General features: G+C 48.1%; 2 protein-coding genes across 7 annotated transcripts in view; one reads left to right on the top strand and one right to left on the bottom strand.

The window, feature by feature from the left end:
• RNF157 (ring finger protein 157) overlaps positions 1-1,600 on the bottom strand; it is a 77,419-nt gene extending 75,819 nt beyond the window's left edge. For all 4 annotated transcript variants that reach the window (XM_048817504.2, XM_048817505.2, XM_048817506.2 and 1 more), the window contains exon 1: positions 1,081-1,600. In XM_048817504.2, the coding sequence (XP_048673461.2) occupies positions 1,081-1,168 (88 nt within the window). In that variant the 5' untranslated portion in view covers positions 1,169-1,600. The remainder of the gene's footprint in view (positions 1-1,080) is intronic.
• Positions 1,601-1,607: 7 nt separating this feature from the next.
• Positions 1,608-18,490, top strand: part of UBALD2 (UBA like domain containing 2) — a 30,300-nt gene continuing 13,417 nt past the window's right edge. Inside the window, exons 1-4 of one of the 3 annotated variants that reach the window (XR_012664913.1) lie at positions 1,608-1,891; positions 2,363-2,507; positions 5,088-5,152; positions 17,341-18,101. Coding sequence is in view for 2 of the 3 variants with exons in the window: in XM_075119303.1 (XP_074975404.1) it covers positions 17,982-18,101 (120 nt within the window). In the remaining variant the exon portion in view is untranslated. Of the gene's footprint in view, positions 1,892-2,362; positions 2,508-5,087; positions 5,153-17,340; positions 18,102-18,490 lie in introns of those variants that run through there. The other 2 variants (XM_075119304.1, XM_075119303.1) reach the window with 2 other exon arrangements.

An 18,490-nucleotide genomic window follows, 5' to 3' on the forward strand; every position in this document is an offset into this window, starting at 1 on the left:
CCCGACAGGAGTTTAAACAATGGTTTTAAAAATAACATGCAGCCCTGGTGAGTATCTGTAAAAGCACAAGCCCCCAGCGCTTTGAGTTATATTGTCACCCTGGGAATTATTCTTCAAAACACAAAAGAAAAATGAAGTGGAACATGATACAGCTAAGTTTTTAAAGCCAGACAATTGATTGCACCTTGTAATGGCAATGTATCAATGCAATCTGCTATTTAAAAGAGAATCATTAAGCTGGCAGACTGGAATTGAACCTGTACTTATTGAAGTTCTTGTCAGAACCCAAAGTTCTTTCCTCGCCATTGAATATTCGTAACCCGTTCTTTTCCGTGCCACACAAATAATGCATAACGCTAGCAAGAATGGCTGATGACACAGCTTTGTGTAACAGGCCAGAATTTTATAACCCCCCACCCAGCGTTTATCCATTTCATTTTTCTAAATGCAAGTAACACACGAGCCAAACATTCCAACCTGTGTGAACAGACATAAGACACCGCACTTACGGTTAATGTGTATTCCATCCATGCACACACAAAGATGGGTATGTAGCAATTCATTGTGGGATGCTGTGGTCCCAATTCAGTTTTTACTAGGGACTTCAAAGGGAATTTTGTCAGACCAAGGACTGAGCAAAACTCAGTTAAGTCTCTGGATTTAGCCCTATAGCTGTAGCCACATTAGATACAATTAATAAAACAAATAGAATAGAAAGTCATTTCTTTACCACTGAGCACAGTGCCATGAATGTCACCAATATAATTCAGGCCCCATGTAAAAATATTGCAGCCTTACAGAGTATCAGCAGGCAAGCAAGGGAAAAGAGGATTTAGGGCAGCCCAGACCTTTGAGAACCTTTGCCTGGAAGCTCATTCTTCCTGAAACAAACTCCACGAAAACCGATCAACTTCAGAAACTACTGCATCGCCTCCCACCCCGCAAAAGGACCGGACCAGCCCTTTTCCCTCGCCACACAGGGTGAAATGATTGCGACACTAGTTGAGGTTGGAGTTACCTCCTGAGCGTGCACAGGTCAGTCACACTGCTTCCCATACCTCCCCGCTCTTTAAGCCTTACCGGATTTCGGAGGATATCTGTAGACGGAATTAGAAGGGATGTCCACCTCTTCCACCCCGGCGTTCTGCCTGCTGGTCAGCGCCCCCATGGCTGCGCCTTGCAGAGGGGATCCAGGGGCTGGGAGGTGCTGCTGGGCTGGGGGGGAATGCAAGAGCCGGCAATGCAAGCGGGGGAGGAGGAGGGCAGCCTCACAGTGCCCTCAGTCAACCGCACCGGCTGTGCCCCCTGCTCCTTCAGTGGGGCGGCTGCCGCCTTGACTCTCCTGCTGCTGCTGAGCAGGGGACAGGAGCAGCTGCCCTCACTCCCATCCCTTCCTCGCCGGAGCGGAACGCACGGGCTGGGCTGGGGCTAGCGGGGGCCCCTCCTGGAGCACTGCGGCTCACCAGGGGCGGGGGGTGGTGCCTGCATCGCCAGGGCTGAGGATGCCGCCGCCGCTGGAGGGCCGGGAGGCAGCCCCTGCCCGCAGCAGCATCCTCTCCCCCTGCGCCGGCAGCCGCGCCGAGCCGCTGCACGGGGGCTGGGCGCCGCCTTGACGTTAGGGCGGCTCGCCAGCCAATGGAGGCGGGGAGCCGGCAGCTGTCACCGGCCGGGCCGGGCCGGAGCCGCCTGCAGGCAGCTGCACGAGCTCACCCGGCTGCGGCAGCAGCGGCGCCCCAGCTGGGGCAGGGTCTGGGCTCGCGGGGCAGCCAAGCCTGCGGCACGGGTGCCCCGGGGCCAGCGGCAGCCCCAGCCCGGGGAGGGAGGAGCAGCCCCTGCTGCTCAGAGCCAGGCCCTGCAGCCTCGAGCTGGACCCAGAAGCCACCTGCCGGAGGTACCTTCTGGGCATGGAGAAGCGGCGGGGTGGGGGGGCCTCCCGCTCCGGAATTCCCCAGGCTGGGGCTGCGGCCCCTGCTCGCTCCCCTCCCTCTGCTGGGTGACCAGATGTCCCAAATGTATAGGGACAGTCCCGATATTTGGGGCTTTGTCTTATATAGGCGCCTATTGCCCCCCACCCCCGTCCGGATTTTTCACACTTGCTGTCGGGTCACCCTATCCTCTGCGCAAGGGGCGGGAAGGATTCGCTGGACAAGTCTGTTAACCCGGTCTGACCTCCTGCCCCTTCAACAACTCCTCCCCCACTCCCCGGAGGGAGTCCATTAGTGGCACCAAAGGGGCACCCCAGTTGCTTACAGCAACTTCCCTAGCCTGGCTGGGAGCTCACTAGACAGGGGGCTCTTTCCACTGAGGCTAGACTGGTCTTGGAACTCCCTTTAAATGGGCCAAATGTGTCTTTTTTTCGCAGGCAAAACCAGAAGTTGGGCCCCAGCCCAGCCAGTTGTTCCCCGCCCATGGACTGCACTGGGGATCCACCCGCAGAGCTCAGTGCAGGATCAGGGTCCCAGTACCTTGCTGATTATACTTGAAAACCCAGGCCCAGAGCCACAAAGGTACGTCAGCCCTTAAGTCTGGGCTTTAGGGGCCTACGCCCCAGCTTTGGCCACTGAACTCCCACCAAACCCTGTAGGCGGCTGCACGCGCTCAGCTCCTCAGCACCCTGCATTTCTGCCTGGGGGCCAGTGCACTGCCTCTCTCTAGCATCCAGACACCTGTCTCCACCTAACCCCAGAGCAATTCAAAACCCGGGGGAAGACAAACGCCTAAATCGCACACTGGGTCCAATCCGGTCGGCGTGCTCAGGGGCCGCCTATGGGATCGGAGCCCATTCAAAATCCTGCCAGAGGAGAAGCTGCTGCCACCCACGGTATAACTTCCAGTCCAGTGGTTAAAGCATTCATCCATGGCAGAGAGGGAGAAAGGATTTGAACAGGGGTCTCCCACCTAAGCTGTCTGACTCCAGGCGGCCAAGCAGGGATAGGCATCTCCCTGCAGCCTGGATTTAGGCGCCTGTTTCCAAGAGCGGGGCAAGGCTTAGAACATACCGCTCTCGTGGGCATCTCCCATGGGGCACTTAGGTGGCTCTCCCCATTCATTGTATAAGGAGCCTGGACACCTAACTCAGCTTTGGGGACCGCGCCTAAAAGTTAGGCATCATGCCGCTTAGTGTTGCAATGCCAAAGTCCCTTCATAGATACCCCCCCAGAGGCACCGTCTGTTCTGTACAGACATGGTAAACCAGTGGCTCTTTTTTTAAGTGTAGATGTTTTACCTCATTTCCCCACCTACCTCCTTGTTTGCGTTGTACTGTGAAGTGGTTGTCAGGCTCCACCCCAGAAGTGGCTGCATATCATTGGTACTCCCCATATAGCAGCTGAGAGGAAAGATATTATATAAATGTGAAATTATTATTATTTATCCTCAGACACCCTCTTAATGCTTCCTGGAGTTCCCATACATACAAACACACTTTTCTCCAAACTACTTGAGTATCTGCTCCAGAACAAGGTTCCATGGGAATATGATGCCATTTTTAAAATATCATTGTTCTGACCTATTTTCATATATAAATGTTGGAGAACAGAAACTTCTTTAAAAATGCTAGAAATTAATCAATCCTGCAATGCAAGTTAATGGAGGATCACATGAATTTACTTTAAGTTGATATCACAATTGCTACAAATACTAAATCAGAGAGGCATGTATGAAATCAGATAAATGACCACTTTGCCCTAAGATGTGTATTCGGTAATGAATGAAACTTCTAATGGCTTTTCTCTGCTCCATAGGTTCCACATTTCTTTCATTTAGAACTTCCTGTTTCTCTGAAGGATCAGGAAATTAGTGCAAACACCCAAAGCTCTAAACATATTAAATGCTGGATGTGTTTCATGTCAAACAATTGCTTTTGATTCTCTTATAAAGAATACATGCAGCATTGCCAACCGGAAAATCATGACTCAGGCCCTCAAAAATAATGAGATTTTACAAAGACAATAACTTTGGGTTCCTTTTACTTGCCTTCTGGTTTTTGAACCTTTGGGGTACACTCAGGTCTCATTTTCAAGCTTTTTTTCTGAAGCTCTGGAGGTTAGAAACATACTTTTTTCTTTTCTTTTTTTTTTTAATGGAAGCTGAGAGTCTCACATATTCACATGACTCCAGGAGCCGGAGCTTTAAGAAAAGCACCCCCAAAAAATGAGACTAGCAATCACATCCAAGAGCTGACAACACTGATTCAATGCCTGGCACTGCAGTTCATGCAGATCAGACACTGCCACAAGAATTTTGCTCCCATGCAGATTGCAGGACTGGCCTTTTGAGCACTCTGAATGCATCCGATGAAGAGAGCTGTAGCTCACGAAAGCTCATGCTCAAATAAATTTGTTAGTCTCTAAGGTGCCACAAGTACTCCTGTTCTTTTTGCGAATACAGACTAACATGGCTGCTACTCTGAAACCTATATTATTTTAGTTCACTTTATTTATCCCTGCAGCTTGCATGTTCATTTTACAAGCAACAATTTCTCCATCCCACCCACTCCTTTTCCCCCATGTTGACACACTTTCTTACATCTGTGTGCCAAACAGAGCCTTAGGCCCTAATCCTGCAGAAGGTCTGGAGGAGCAGACCCCCTGCACTTGCATGGAGTCCCAATTATGTCAGTGGGGAAATCTGCCCACCCAGACCTTACAGCAGGACTGAAGGCTTGTATTTCACTTTCCAGCAAACCTATGCCTCCTTCTTTTCATATCTGTTGAGCTCCAATATTATTATTTCATGGGCTAGCTATCCTCTCTTTTGATCCCTTTACAAAAACGATAAGAGATGGAGGATGGTATGAAGGTTGCTGAGGATACATTCAGTTACATGGTGTTCAGTGTTTTTGGTGGCTGAACACTATAATTGGTCTTTGTATCACATTTATTCTCTTGACACGCCAATTGCATTTATATAGAAAATGGTTGGCAAGTATTTCTGGAACAAATACCCATATCTGCACACAAAAAAGCTCATCCTTAAATATTAGTGCAAACAGAAGACTGTCCTGTGAAAGTCTGCAGAAAAGGAGACAGCATGGATGGATCAAATCACAAGTCAGATTTCACATGCATGTTTGAATTCTTTTGCAGCCATTCATCCAGCTCTAGTCCTGATGCTGAGCCCTCACCAAGCAACTGTAACCTGGCAGCCAAGGGTAGGTTTGAGCAAATTACAGGTTAAAGGCAAATGTTAAACTTAAGACACATTTTGCATCTGTTTTTTCCAGAATAAAACTTCATAGATTTTAGGGAATAAAAGCAAAACTAAGATTGACAGACAATGTAACATTGGCAATTGACATCATCACTAAAAGAAATGGAAGAGTACGAATTGATAACTTACGGTTTTCTTTTCTGTGTACCACACCTTTAAGGTTAACCAATTTATTTGAGCATAAGCTTTCGTGAGCTACAGCTCACTTCATCAGATGCATACTGTGGAAAGTGTAGAAGATCTTTTTATATACACACAAAGCATGAAAAAACACCTCCCCCCACCCCACTCTCCTGCTATATAATTATCATACACATTGTAAGGAGAGTGATCACTTTAGATAAGCTATTACCAGCAGGAGAGTGGGGTGGGGGGAGGTGTTTTTTCATGCTTTGTGTGTATATAAAAAGATCTTCTACACTTTCCACAGTATGCGTCCGATGAAGTGAGCTGTAGCTCACGAAAGCTTATGCTCAAATAAATTGGTTAGTCTCTAAGGTGCCACAAGTACTCCTTTTCTTTTTGCGAATACAGACTAACACGGCTGTTACTCTGAAACTTTTAAGGTTGCTAGTAGTCTGCTGTCTGCAAAGGCCCCTGACATTTTGTGAGGCTAAACTGACAGTGTGTTATGGAGCCAGAGACGCACAACAAACTCCACTGTCTAACCACTGTCTTGCTTTTATTCCTCAGTCTTTGTAAACATCATTTAGTCTAGAAATACAGTCTGTGGCTGGGGATGGAAAACACAGCAGAAGTTATATACTCTATATAGGGCCCAATTCTGCAAACCACTAGTAAACTCAATGGGAGTTCGACACAGTTTGTTCTGCATAGTCAGATCCCTGCCTTTCAAGCCCCACTGAAGTCAATGAAGTCCAGCTGTGCAGAGCAAGGTGCAGGAGCAAGGGTAAGAGAGGCTTGTGGGATCAGGCCCATGCAGCTAGAGATGGTCTGATCCAAAACTCCGTATCCAAACCTACCTGAATTTTGGGGAAGAGGGTCAGAATTCAAACCTGGATCCAAATTTCACAGCTGGGGTGAACTAAGCACGCTGGATCTGCACAGCTTTCAGCTTTGGCAGGTGCAAATGCGAGAGGTGGGTCTGAATTTCAGTGCTCAGGATCCATCTCCATATTCACTTCTGCATAGAGAAAACCCCAGGGAAGTATAAACATGGGCACGGGAGAAACATGGGGGAGAAAGAGCCAGCACATTTCATTAGAATGAATCCCATTAAACAGACTGCAGGATTTTACAGCAGACAATAATTCAAAGTTACACCCACAAAGAGCCATAAAACACCAGTCATTATGCCCAGTGTTGAAGTTTTACGGTGTCGTACTGCAGTGTAGTATTTTATGGTGCAGTGCCGTAGTGGAGGAATGTTGTTCAAGAATATTGCTACGGGAGGATCTGAGTCTAGGTCTTTTTTTTTTCCTTTCGAAGCATTGCTTGCAGAATTTAAATACTGTATCTCGTCAGGCAAAACACTGACAGCCAAAACAAAGTCAAGGCAGATATAGCTGGGCCAACATACAAGGCTCAATGTCTCCAGTTTGGGGAGGCGGGGGGAATGGAAGAGAGACAGGCAGTGTTTAGACTGACTCTGCATCTGTTGTGCAAGACCCGAGGGCTGAAGCACTAAGCCTATTCATCTAGTAGCTTAGGAAGCCAGAGTATTCATTAAAGGGGGCGATTGCCAAGAACTGTAATCCTGCTAGCATATCTGTACTCTCTACTGCATCCTTCTTGCCTGGAGTTCCTGCTTTAAAATCTAATCTGACCCTCACTCAGCTGCACTCACTGCAGGGAAGCAGCAGTAAGTGCAAAGTATTAGTTGCTGACATCACCCAGCTTAATAATCATACAGCTGCCGCTCCGGCCTCATGAAGTGGACACACAGGAGGGCAAAACAGCACAGCATCTGGCCTGCCAGGAGTCACAGATGAAGGCTGTAGGGAAACGCTGGCCTGGATCGTGCCATCAGTATCAAGTGGAACCCCTCACTGGAGTGAGCAGTGAGTTCTATTAATGGCATGACAGGACCCTCGGCTGCACAATAAAATACTCTTTTGAATGACTGTTTGGCTGGTATCATTTAGCGATCTCTAAGGAAGGAGTTTCAAGGGGCAATGCAGAATGTTCTGCTAGGACCCACCCAGTCCTGCACTCCTCACCCACACAAAATTCCCCCATTGCATCAATGACTAGCCAGCAGAGAATCAGGCCCTTAAATGTAAACAATACTAAAATTAAATGTAAGGGATTCTGATGCTTGAGAGTAGTGCTGGACAATGAAGCGATTCTTCCACATGGATTAATACTTTGTGATTTTTGCATGAAAATAACTAAGCACGTTACACAGGCAGGTAAATATCATAACCGTCATTTTACTGATGGGAAAACCCAGGCACAGAGACAAAGTCACTTGCCTAAGCTGGGGAAAAGTTCAGATCTCCCAAGTCTAGTAGACCCTGCTGCCTCCACTGAGGTCAATAGGCCTACTCCAGGGAGTAAGATGATGAGAATTTGGCCTTGTGTCCATACATCTAATGCACTGTCAGTTCCCTCTCTAACGCTTCAGTGGTGACTGGCATACGCTACCTTCGCGGACAGTTTATCCCAGAGTACCCTTCCCTTCATTGTCTCTGACCCAAGCTCTCTCCTGTAGGAGATAAAGCTTTCCAGATGGCCTTTTGGCTAAGATCTTGCACTCTATCAGTGGCACATTTGACATGTCCTCTGTCAGGAGCCTGTGTGCTGCTCTCACAAGGGGGACGGGCTTAGCTATCTAGGTCAGTAGCTCTTTTTCATCCCTATCTACTGTTTGTTCCATGACCTTCCTTTTTATCTTGCGCTGATTGAAATTGCCATTGGGTTTCTTTGACTCTGTCCTTTCCTGGGTCTCCTCCTACCACCTTGACTGCTCTTTCAGCAAGTCCTCTTGCTCCTCTGCCCATCCCCTTCTGTGCTGATGTTTCCCCACAGATCTGTCCTTAGACCTCTCCTTCTCCACCTCTCTCCTCATGACCTCCCATGGTCTCTCTCATCACCTCTGTGTCCGTGACTGTTGGATCTCTCTCCCCACCCCAGCTCTTCCAGTCTCTTCAACGTACCTACTTGTGAATGTCACACCACAGCCTTAAACGAGCCCTGGATTAAGTGGATTGTCTCATTTTTCCTATTCTACACTCTCCCCTTTCACCAGGGACAACTCCAGTCCCTTTCTCATGACTCAGACTCAGGCTTATCTTTGACTCCTCCCTTTCTTTCTTTCTCTGGATCCAGGATCTTGCCAAATTCTGCCTGATAACACTTCTAAAACCTGCCCCATCCTCTCCAGTCCCTCTGCGAGAACTGTGGTTCTCTTTAACCTGCACCAACAGAACCGCCCTCTTTCTAAACATTCCCCCCACCCCCAGCTTCCCACCTCTCCCCCTTCAATCAACTGAATAGTGAGCAGCTCACTTCATCGGCTTCCCGGACTGCCTACCTAAGTCCCTTCACCGGCTCCCTCTCTCTTCTCACAGAATGGAAGCCGTTCACGCTCATTTCTAAGGCTTTACACATAACTACATCTCACCTCCCACTGGAAGAAGGGAAACCGAGACTCTCACTCCAGATTCAGGCATTGGAGGGAGCCACATATCACTCAACTACCGCCCGGGCCTAACGAGTGAAGACACAGGGGGGAGGGGAGGTTTGAGGAACAGTAAGAGGCCACTCTAGTCTCCTCTAGGTTTTTCACCAAGCAGCCAACAGTCAAATAAACATAGAGGCCTTGTGCTAAACAGCGAACAGCCAGAGATCCCTGAATGGTCCCTTCCTTACCCACCGTAGCAACCTGCATAGACCGTGGGGCACCAATTGCAGGAGGCACACCAAGTCTGTCTCCCTTCATGTGGCTAGAACATTCACTGTAGTTGTTACAGCACGGCTGTAAATAGTTCTCGTAATAAAGAGCCAGTTTAGTTTGATAAGCATGGAGCCCTTTCAAGTTATTACCCAGCCCGTGATACGTGGAACACCCACTATGCCTACAAAGAGTTCATAGACTGGGATTAGTCTACCCGCATCCTTCCCACCAAGTGGAGTTCCAGTTTTCTCTCTGCCTGAAACTGCCCATAGTTACACTTGCCTCTACCTTTTAATTACCAGCCCTTCCACTGCTTATTGATTACCACTGGAAGGTCCTCTGTCCACCACTGTGGCAGGTGTTGCATGGTTGTCTTAATAAATGTCCTGGATTCAGGACAATTTGTTAATCAATCCCTTCCTGCTCAGGCCAAGGTTAGAGTCTATGCACTCCATCAAAATTGCCCATGGAAACTTTATTCACTTTTCACCTCGGTAATATTGCTCATGCCACTGAAGATTTGAGATTTTAAGGGATCAATAATCGGATCAATAATCTGACTGAGAAGCTCAGATTCTTTTGGACAGTGGAGCTACAAAACACTTAATGTCTGATGATTTTGCTGGCCTCTCTCATCTAACAATGGAAAGGGTGAATGCAAGTAAACAAGCAAAATTGATTAATGAGCCTATTGTGGCATGCAAAAGCATCCCCCATACAGACTAAGCAGTGTAGTGGAGCTGGGGAATCTTTTTCTAGCGAACCCTAGGATGTATGGAGACTGATGTTGAATCCAGTGAAACCACTGGGTCTTCTACCACTGCTTTAACGGGAGAAAGATTGGGCCCATGCTGGATCGCTTTGTCAGTCCTGGCTAACACAATGTCAAGGCAAAACAGGCTAGCTGTATAACGCTGTCCAGGTGCGCACCCAAGACTAGTTACACCAACAACTTGTGCCCTCATCCAACAACCCAGACATCGTTTTGCCTATGCAAGGAAAAAAACCTAGGAACAGCTCCCCAGTCCTATTGCAGGGTCTGCTGCATGTCACAAGGAACTCAATGTGGGCTCAAAACAGAGGTGAAAGTGGGCCGGTACAGGCCGATACGGCGTACTGGTAAGAAGCCGGGACCGGCCTGTACGCAGCCATCGCTGCCCCTTTTGCCGCCCCCGGCAGCGGCCCTGCCGGTAGGGACCCTCCTTACAGCGCTGCTGCAGCAAAGGAACCTCCTTAAAGCATTGCCGCAGCAGTGCTTTAACATCATTGCCCCTTTTGCCCCCCTCAGGCTGCCAACGGCAGCTGCCCTGGGGCCGGCGATTTAAAATGGCCCAGGGCTCCCGGCCACCGCTGCTACCACGACAGCAGCCAGAGCTCCGGGCCCTTTTAAATAGCCACCGGAGTCCACAGGCGGTGCAGGACAGGCAGTGCAGATGGGCTGGCTGGGGGAGGCTGACCCTGAGCCCCGCCCTTTCCACCCATGACGATTGTAATGTATGTAAAGAAGCCAAAATGCCTTTAAGAAAGGCATTCTATAGTTTGAATGGATCACACCTCCTTACATTATTTAGAAACTCAAATAAATCTGCCCCAGAGACGGGCCAGCTGGATGGAACTGCTACAGATATGTATGGCTTTGAGAGAGAGTTTTTTTCCCAGGAAATCAATATATTTATTGATGTACAACCTGACCAGAAATGCCTCCCGTTGCCTTGAGATACTTATTTTAAACATCCTTGTTTTAATAACATTTTTGGACAATATACAAGCTAGTGTTAACAATATAAAGACAAGAGAACTAGTTCTTCTCCCACTTACACCAGTTTGGCACCAGTATAAAGTCATTGACTGCAGTACAGTTACTCCTGATTTACACTGGTGTGAGTGAGTGGAGAATCTGGCCAATGATAATTACTAGGAGAAAAGAATAACTTATTCTATATATATCCCAGCGTGGCAGAGTCATATGCCTCAAACCTTCTAGATCACCACAATGCTTTCGGCACAACATTTTGGGTTACTTGGGGGAATTGATATAACCAGTAATAACTTCTTGTCTTTGTTTTACTAGCCCAATAAGGTATGTGGAAGGAAGGTTGTGAAATGTGTCTGTGACATACGGAGATGTAGGCCGTGCGATCGGAGCAGAGTGCAGAAGCGAAGGCATGGTTGGGCGGCAAGCCAATGGTCGGAGTCAGGAGTTCAGAGGGAGACAAGGCCTAGGGCTGGAGCAGGCATGGGTTGGAGCAGGCTGGACGGGGAGCAGGTCTGGCACAGCTGCAGGCATGGAACACATTGAGCAGCCACTGGGCTGCTGTTGCTACAGGGCTTAACTGATGGCTCTTCTGACCAATAAGGGAGTCACTTAAGCTCTGTCTACACTTAAGCTGCTACAGGGGCACAGCTGCAGCTGCTTCAGAGTAGACACTCACTACAGCATCGGGAGGGTTCTCCCATCACTGTAATTAATCCACCTCCCAGAGAGGCAGTAGCTAGGTTGATGGCAGAATTCTTCCCTGGACTGAGCACTGTCTTTGCTGGAGATCAGTTCAGCATGACATAATGCTCAGGGGTGTGGATTTTTCACACCCCTGCACGACGTAGCTGGAACGACCTAACTTTTTAGTGTAGACCTGGCCATACTGAGGGTTTGTTGCACCCCAGTGAGCTCATGGGATTGCTAGGCAACCGAGCCCAGAGGCAGCTGGGTTCCTGATGGTGTCAGCGTAATAAACTTACTTCTTAACTGCCCATTGGGCTATTGCAAGTGATTCTTTTACCTCCATGGAAACAGATGACGATGGAGTTTGTTACAGACTAGTCCAGGACTAAACATTGTTATGACCCCACTTGTTTGTGGGCTACCATACCAAGGCCCTAATCCCGCAAGCAGCTCCACATAGGCATGCAAACACGTCTGTGGGATTTTTGCATAGGAGCAGGGGACTATCCATGACGATCACCTTGCAGCATGGGGGAGCCTAGACATCAAGGGCCAGATTCTAATCTCAGTCACATTGGGGGAAATCTAGAACCCTCTGACTGCAGTGTGGTTATTCTGGATTCCCATTGGTGTGACTGAGGTCAGAATCTGGCCCGATAATTCTCAGCACCCTTCCTTGCCTTGCTTTCTAACTGTCATCAGGGGAAAGCAGGCTGCAATCCACAATTTGCCAGAAGGTTTTGGAAAACAAAGTGTGGTTTTTGGGAGAGGAATAAAATCTAGTTTTGTCTACAGCTTGTTGCCCTCGGGGGCAGGGACTGACTGATCACAGAGGGTAATGCTGGTCCTCTTGCTAAGGCACCAGAGAGTAACTCAGGAGGTCTAGGTTCAGTTCCTGGCTCTGCTACAAACTTCCTGTGTGACTTTGAGCAAATCATGTAGTCTCTCTGTGCTTCAGACCCCCGTCTCTAAAATGGGGTTATACTTCCTTTCTCCCACACTTAGTATGTCTTCCATATTTAGGGTGTGAGCTCTTCAGGACGGGGACTATATCTTATTATGTTTACATACAGCACCTGGCACAATAAAGCTCTGATCTCTAGGTGCTACTGTAATACAAATAGTAAGCTGCTAATCAAACATTTATTACCATGTCACACGGCTTTGTTAATCAAAGGCAGCCTGACTGGATGAATGGCTGCTGAATCCGTGTACAATCTCTTCCAACAGTCAACTAAAAGAAAAGGAGTACTTGTGGCACCTTAGAGACTAACCAATTTATTTGAGCATGAGCTTTCGTGAGCTACAGCTCACTACGGTATGCATCCGATGAAGTGACCTGTAGCTCACGAAAGCTCATACTCAAATAAATTGGTTAGTCTCTAAGGTGCCACAAGTACTCCTTTTCTTTTTGCGAATACAGACTAACATGGCTGTTACTCTAAAACAGTCAACTAGTTATGCCCCATCTCATTTAGCTACCTGGACACTGAAGCAACCATTGTTTGACCATTACCTCTCCCCACCCTGCCTTTTTTTGGTGAGTTTGAACACATTAGACAAGTCTCTGATTGGTTCATTATTTTGAATTATTCCGCACATCTTCAACAAATAATTCTTCACTAACAATTCAGTGTGAACACCCATAAATTGTGCTGTGTTACATCAGCCACATGGTCTGGTTTCTTTTCCCGGATTGGATGACTAATGTAACCAATCCATTGCATTACAATCATCCCTCTTCAGAGAAAAAAGAAAAGGAGGACTTGTGGCATCTTAGAGACTAACAAATTTATTTGAGCAGAAGCTTTTGTGAGCTACAGCTCACTTCATCAGATGCATTCAGTGGAAAATACGGGCCAGCTCAAAGTCCTACACCTCACCAATGCCTGTTATCTCAGTGGGACCTGAGTGGTATATAGGCTTGGTGCTGGCCTTTACTGATTTGGAATGTGAGCTTTTTCTCTTCACCTTCAACATGAATGGGAGTTATGTGCTGGACAGGAGGATAGAGCCTCAGGGACTGAAAGTATGAGGGATGTTTCTGATCTGAATAGGAGAAGGCATTATATTTTGGAGAGGAGGCGCGGGAGGGGATGAATCACTGTACAAAGAGAATAATCATGCCTATTTGTTCACGAGAATCTGACCTTTACAATGTAGAAGAAATGGTCACATTTTGAACCACAGCAAACGTTAGCAAAGCAGGAAACTCCAGATCGTATAGAAACAATTTTTTGAATGTCAGTCGAGTTCCTTTGGTTTGGGTTTTCGTACTTCTGGGGTTACCGAATTACAGAAAGCAAAAGTAGGGCAAGGCTAGTTCTGGATAATTTGGATCAAAATGTTGCTCCAAAGAATACAGTCTCCCACAGCCTGAACAAGAGCTGATATTCCAATTGAATTTACCCACTAGATGACATCATGGTAAAATCCATACATAGCTGTCTGTGTATTTATATTGTCCTCCTCATGATTAGTACAATTGCCATCAACCATAGTATCTCAGTCTCTGTAGGCTCTTTTCATCTTAAATCAATTGTTTTCACTGTGTCTGTTTGCACAGTCCAGGCAGTTCTTTGGACAACACTTGTTTCTCTGTTTAGTTATGTGCTTCAAAGCAGTTTAAAAAAATAGCAGCAGGCAGGCTACTCTGTGATGAACAACCCTACAACAACCAATCAATGTGTGTGAGGTGAAGGCAAGAATGACTGGATCACGAAAGAGATTTCTGTCTCAAATTTCTCACTGGTTAGTACACTGAGTCAAATGTATTATAACATTGACAGGGGTGGGGGGAAGCAAAACACGTAAGCCCAGACGGTGTCTTTTAAACTCCCCTGTCCTTTCTGCATATTTCCCTTGCCTGTCCTTGCTGATGGGGAAGATAGTTGTAAATTTCAGCTTTCTGCTCAATGGCTTCACCATTCCTGAGACGTGATTTCATGATAGGGAACTATAATATCACAAATTGGATTGTGACATCCCTGAAAGTACTGGGCCTGGAAGCAGGCAGATTTGACACTTGTATTAATAACAGCAAGCAGGTACCTGGCTATTTTCAGAAACACAAAGGCCCAGATCCTCAAAGGCATTTACGTGCTCAACAACCATTGAACTCAATGGCACTCAGGCACCTAAGAACCTTTCAGAATCTGGGCCAAAGTTCTTGGCAAAATCGTCCAGGGGGAGGATGGAAATTCAGGGAAAGGAATTTTGTAGGTAAACAGCAATTTATTAAAATGTTAGTGTTTTAAATGTCAACTCCAGCTGGAGTTACCTGTTAGATTAATGGTGTATTTGACATTCAGTTCCTCCTTATACTTAACTTTCCTATGTTAGCGCCACAGGTGTGCTTGATGCTCCGCAGAGAAGCTGGGAGGAATGGTCCCTGCCTTCACAAGTTTATGGCTCCAATCCTGCAATGAGAATCCCTTGGGCAATCCCCTGCTTCTGAATGGAGCATCATTGACTTCAGTGGGTCTACATACACGTCCAGGGATCTGCCCTTGCAGAGTAGCTGGCAGGTGCCGAGCCCATGTTTTGCTGCCACTGAAGTCAGTAGGACTCCCACTGGTACTGGATCAGACTGTAAGGCCCACACACTTACTACCAAGTGTAGTGCTTACTCCTGTGACTGATTTAATTGCTTACAGCAGTAACACAGACTCTGGGTCAGATTCTCAGCAGATGTAATTGATTTACGCCAATGTATATCACCTGAAAAGCTGGACCAGCATCTGCAAAGTTAGGCTTTAATATCAAATGACAAACCTGGGACCCTTGAATGGGGAAGGGTGAGAGTACATAAAATAAGATTGGGTGGGTGCTAAGGTGGCTTACATTGTGGTGGTTACATTTTTTAGCTGTTCCCTCTGGGGGGGGGGGGGTGTTTGAAGGAATGTAATAAAAGGTGGGGTTAAAGGCAGGATCTGAAGGGGAGGACAATAACATGGCAGGGAGGATGTTGCCGGTGTAGAGTGAAAGTACAGAAGTGCTTGCCTGAAGGGAAACAGAGGGGCCCTTGAGGGAAATAGAATTGGTGGAGTGCAGGGGCCTAAAAGTATGAGAAGAGGGAAGCTGGTGATGAGTCTGTTTCTTCTTCAAAAGTCGATCACCTCACTAACACCTAATGCTGCATAGGAGGAAGCAAAGCCTATCACAGAATCTGGGTAATTGGGCTACATGCTGGGGATTTCTGCTGGAGTAGGAGGAATTCTCACCCCTGGGTCCATGGAGCTGGCCACAGATTACGTTGCCAATATGGGAAGCATGATGGAGCTGCACAGTCATGGAACTACTAGCTCTGCCCTGAGACCTCCCTTGTCTTACCCTTTCCCCAAATCCCACCTTTCAGGCAGTGCACAATGAGCCACACGCTCCTAGCAACCTGGATCCCACTCCTGCCCCAGCAGAAATGCCTGGATGGATCCACTCCTGCAGGATGCTCTATGCAGCTGGAAGCAGCGTTTGCCCCTGTGAGCAGCTCTCATACACTGTTGAAAGTGCCTGACACTGTCTGCTCTTGGAAAAACACCAATTAGAGCTCTAAATTCAGATCTTGGCAAGTACAAAGCCTCTGCAGGTCATCTTCACCTGACTGTGGCAAGCAGGACCAACCCTAGGCATTCTGCTACCCAGGGCAGAAAATGTTTCTGTCGCTTCCTGAGCAGCTGAACAAAAAAAAAAAAAAAAAAAGTGTGTGTGAGGAGAACACCCGAGTGCACCCTCAGGTGTTGCTGTGCAGGGTGATTACCCTGATCACTTGCCCCTAAGGATGGTCCCGGTGGGAAACTCATTCAGGAAAAATGAATGGCTCCTCACACAAATTCAGCAAGAGAGCCAATAGAGGCTAGTGGACTGAGCAAGGTGCTGGAAGTCAGGAATTCCTAAGCCCTAATATTAGTGCTCCAAATACGTTGTGTGTGATCTCACATTACTTGACCTCTCTCTACCTCAGTTCCACATCTGTAAAACAAGTATGACACTTACCTGTCCCACGTGGACTGTGTGCGTCTTCATTCATTTATGCCTCATTAAGACCCTCTGTCAGAATTTGGTTTGTCATCACTTCTGTAAAAGCGGCAAAGAGTCTGGTGGCACCTTATAGACTAACAGACATTTCTATGGCACTCAACAGTTTATTGTCTGCGTGCTTCAAAAACTTGAAGTCTGTGAGAAACTATAATTAAAGGCATTTTGCAGATAGGTAAACTGAGGCACAGAGCAGCAATGTCACTTGCTCAAGGTCACACCGTGAGCCTGTAGCAGAGCCAGGAACACAGCCCAGCTTTGACACCATAGAGACCTGGGGCCTGATTGTCTTGGCAGTTATAGGCAGAAGCCAGTGGGAATTCCACATATGCAACTGGTGGGATAACAGGGCCCTGCAGAATTAACTTTTCACTGGAAGTGGGATTCTCACACACATCTATCCAAGGGGCTGATTCTAAATCCTTCCCATGCCCTCAAAGGGCACGAAGGTTTGAGGTGTTACAGAAATGCAGAGTTGTGACATTGCAGCTTTTTACCAGGGCGGAAATTGGCTGCCCTTGTTTGGCCATGTCTCAAAACTAATCAAAAATAAATAACAAGAAATAACAACCCTCAACCCCCAGGATTAAATAAACTGCAAGAATCGGAAGTTGCAAATGTGCTTTCTATTGTGATAAATTTGGTTCTCAGGATCACTCGTTCTTTCAAAGGAAATGAGTCAGAGCTGTTTCTGCTCTTGCTCAGTCGAGTCCTGCTTTTCCAGCTGAGCATGTTGGTTTCAATGAAGCTCCTGAATGAACTTGGCTTTACAAACATTTTTTTTTTCAACCAGAGAAAAACAGAAAGGAGTGACAGCCAATCAACAAGCTGGCCGTGCTTTCCAGCTCAGTTCGCACAAGACCACAGCCTCACCCCGCCCCTGGAAAGACAGAGGCCAATGATGGACCTCTCCCGATCCAAAACACAGCAGCCATCCAATGGGGAAAGAGCCCGATGGCTCATTCTCCCCCAATGAAGCATGAGCTGGGGGGGAAGGGAGCGAGAGAAACAGCCACAGCCTGGGGAGCTGGAAGATTCGAATCGAACGTTCATACATGTGAAGAACACCGCGGTGGCCAATCAGCGGGCTCGGAACGCCGGGAACTGAACGTTGAGACACCTCCGGTCTTCCCCCCCCCATCTTTCCCCACATGCTCCTCCCCTGCTGCTGTTGTTTGTGGTGCTCAAGCAGCCGAGGAGCTGAGGAACTGGGGCAGGGGGGAGCACAACATAACCGGCTCGGTGCCGACTGAAGCAGGCGGGGGGAAGCAGGGGTGGCTTGTCCGATCCGAGGGGCCAGGGGGAGCCGAGTGTGGGGCGGAGGAGAAGGAGGGAAGGGCCTTTGTGGATTTCTCCTCCCCACGCACGCCGCAGCGGCACCGTGTGTGTGTTCTGCCCCGCTTCCCCCGTTGTTGTGGTTTCGTTTCTCTCGCCATGTCGGTGAATATGGAGGAGCTGAGGCACCAGGTCATGATCAACCAGTTCGTGCTGGCCGCGGGCTGCGCGGCCGACCAGGCGAAGCAATTGCTGCAGGCGGCTCACTGGCAGTTCGAGGTGCGTGGCGTGGCTCGACCGGGCGGGGGGGGGGGGGAACGACACCCCACGGGGGCGCAGGGTCCGTGGGAGCCTCGCGTGCTGCTCCTCCTGCCTTTCCTTCCACCCTCGGATTCACCCCTTTCCTCCGCCTCATCGCTTCTCCTTTCTCGCTAAAACAGTTGGCCTTGGAAACAGTTGTGGGGGTGGAATGTGTGTGTGTGTGTGTACGCGGCTTTAAATAACAACAGAGCTGGGACACCCGGCCGGCCGTGCCACACGGGGCCCTGGCGCCGCCGCTGAATGGCAAGCTGCACATAAACCATCCTTTTACTAGGACTTCATTACGATTACCTATTGCAGCAAGTGCCTTCAGGGGCCAGCAACTCACGAGGCCTCGCACGTAATGT

This window comes from Caretta caretta, chromosome 14, assembly GCF_965140235.1.
Source record: "Caretta caretta isolate rCarCar2 chromosome 14, rCarCar1.hap1, whole genome shotgun sequence".
NCBI lineage: Eukaryota > Metazoa > Chordata > Testudines > Cheloniidae > Caretta > Caretta caretta.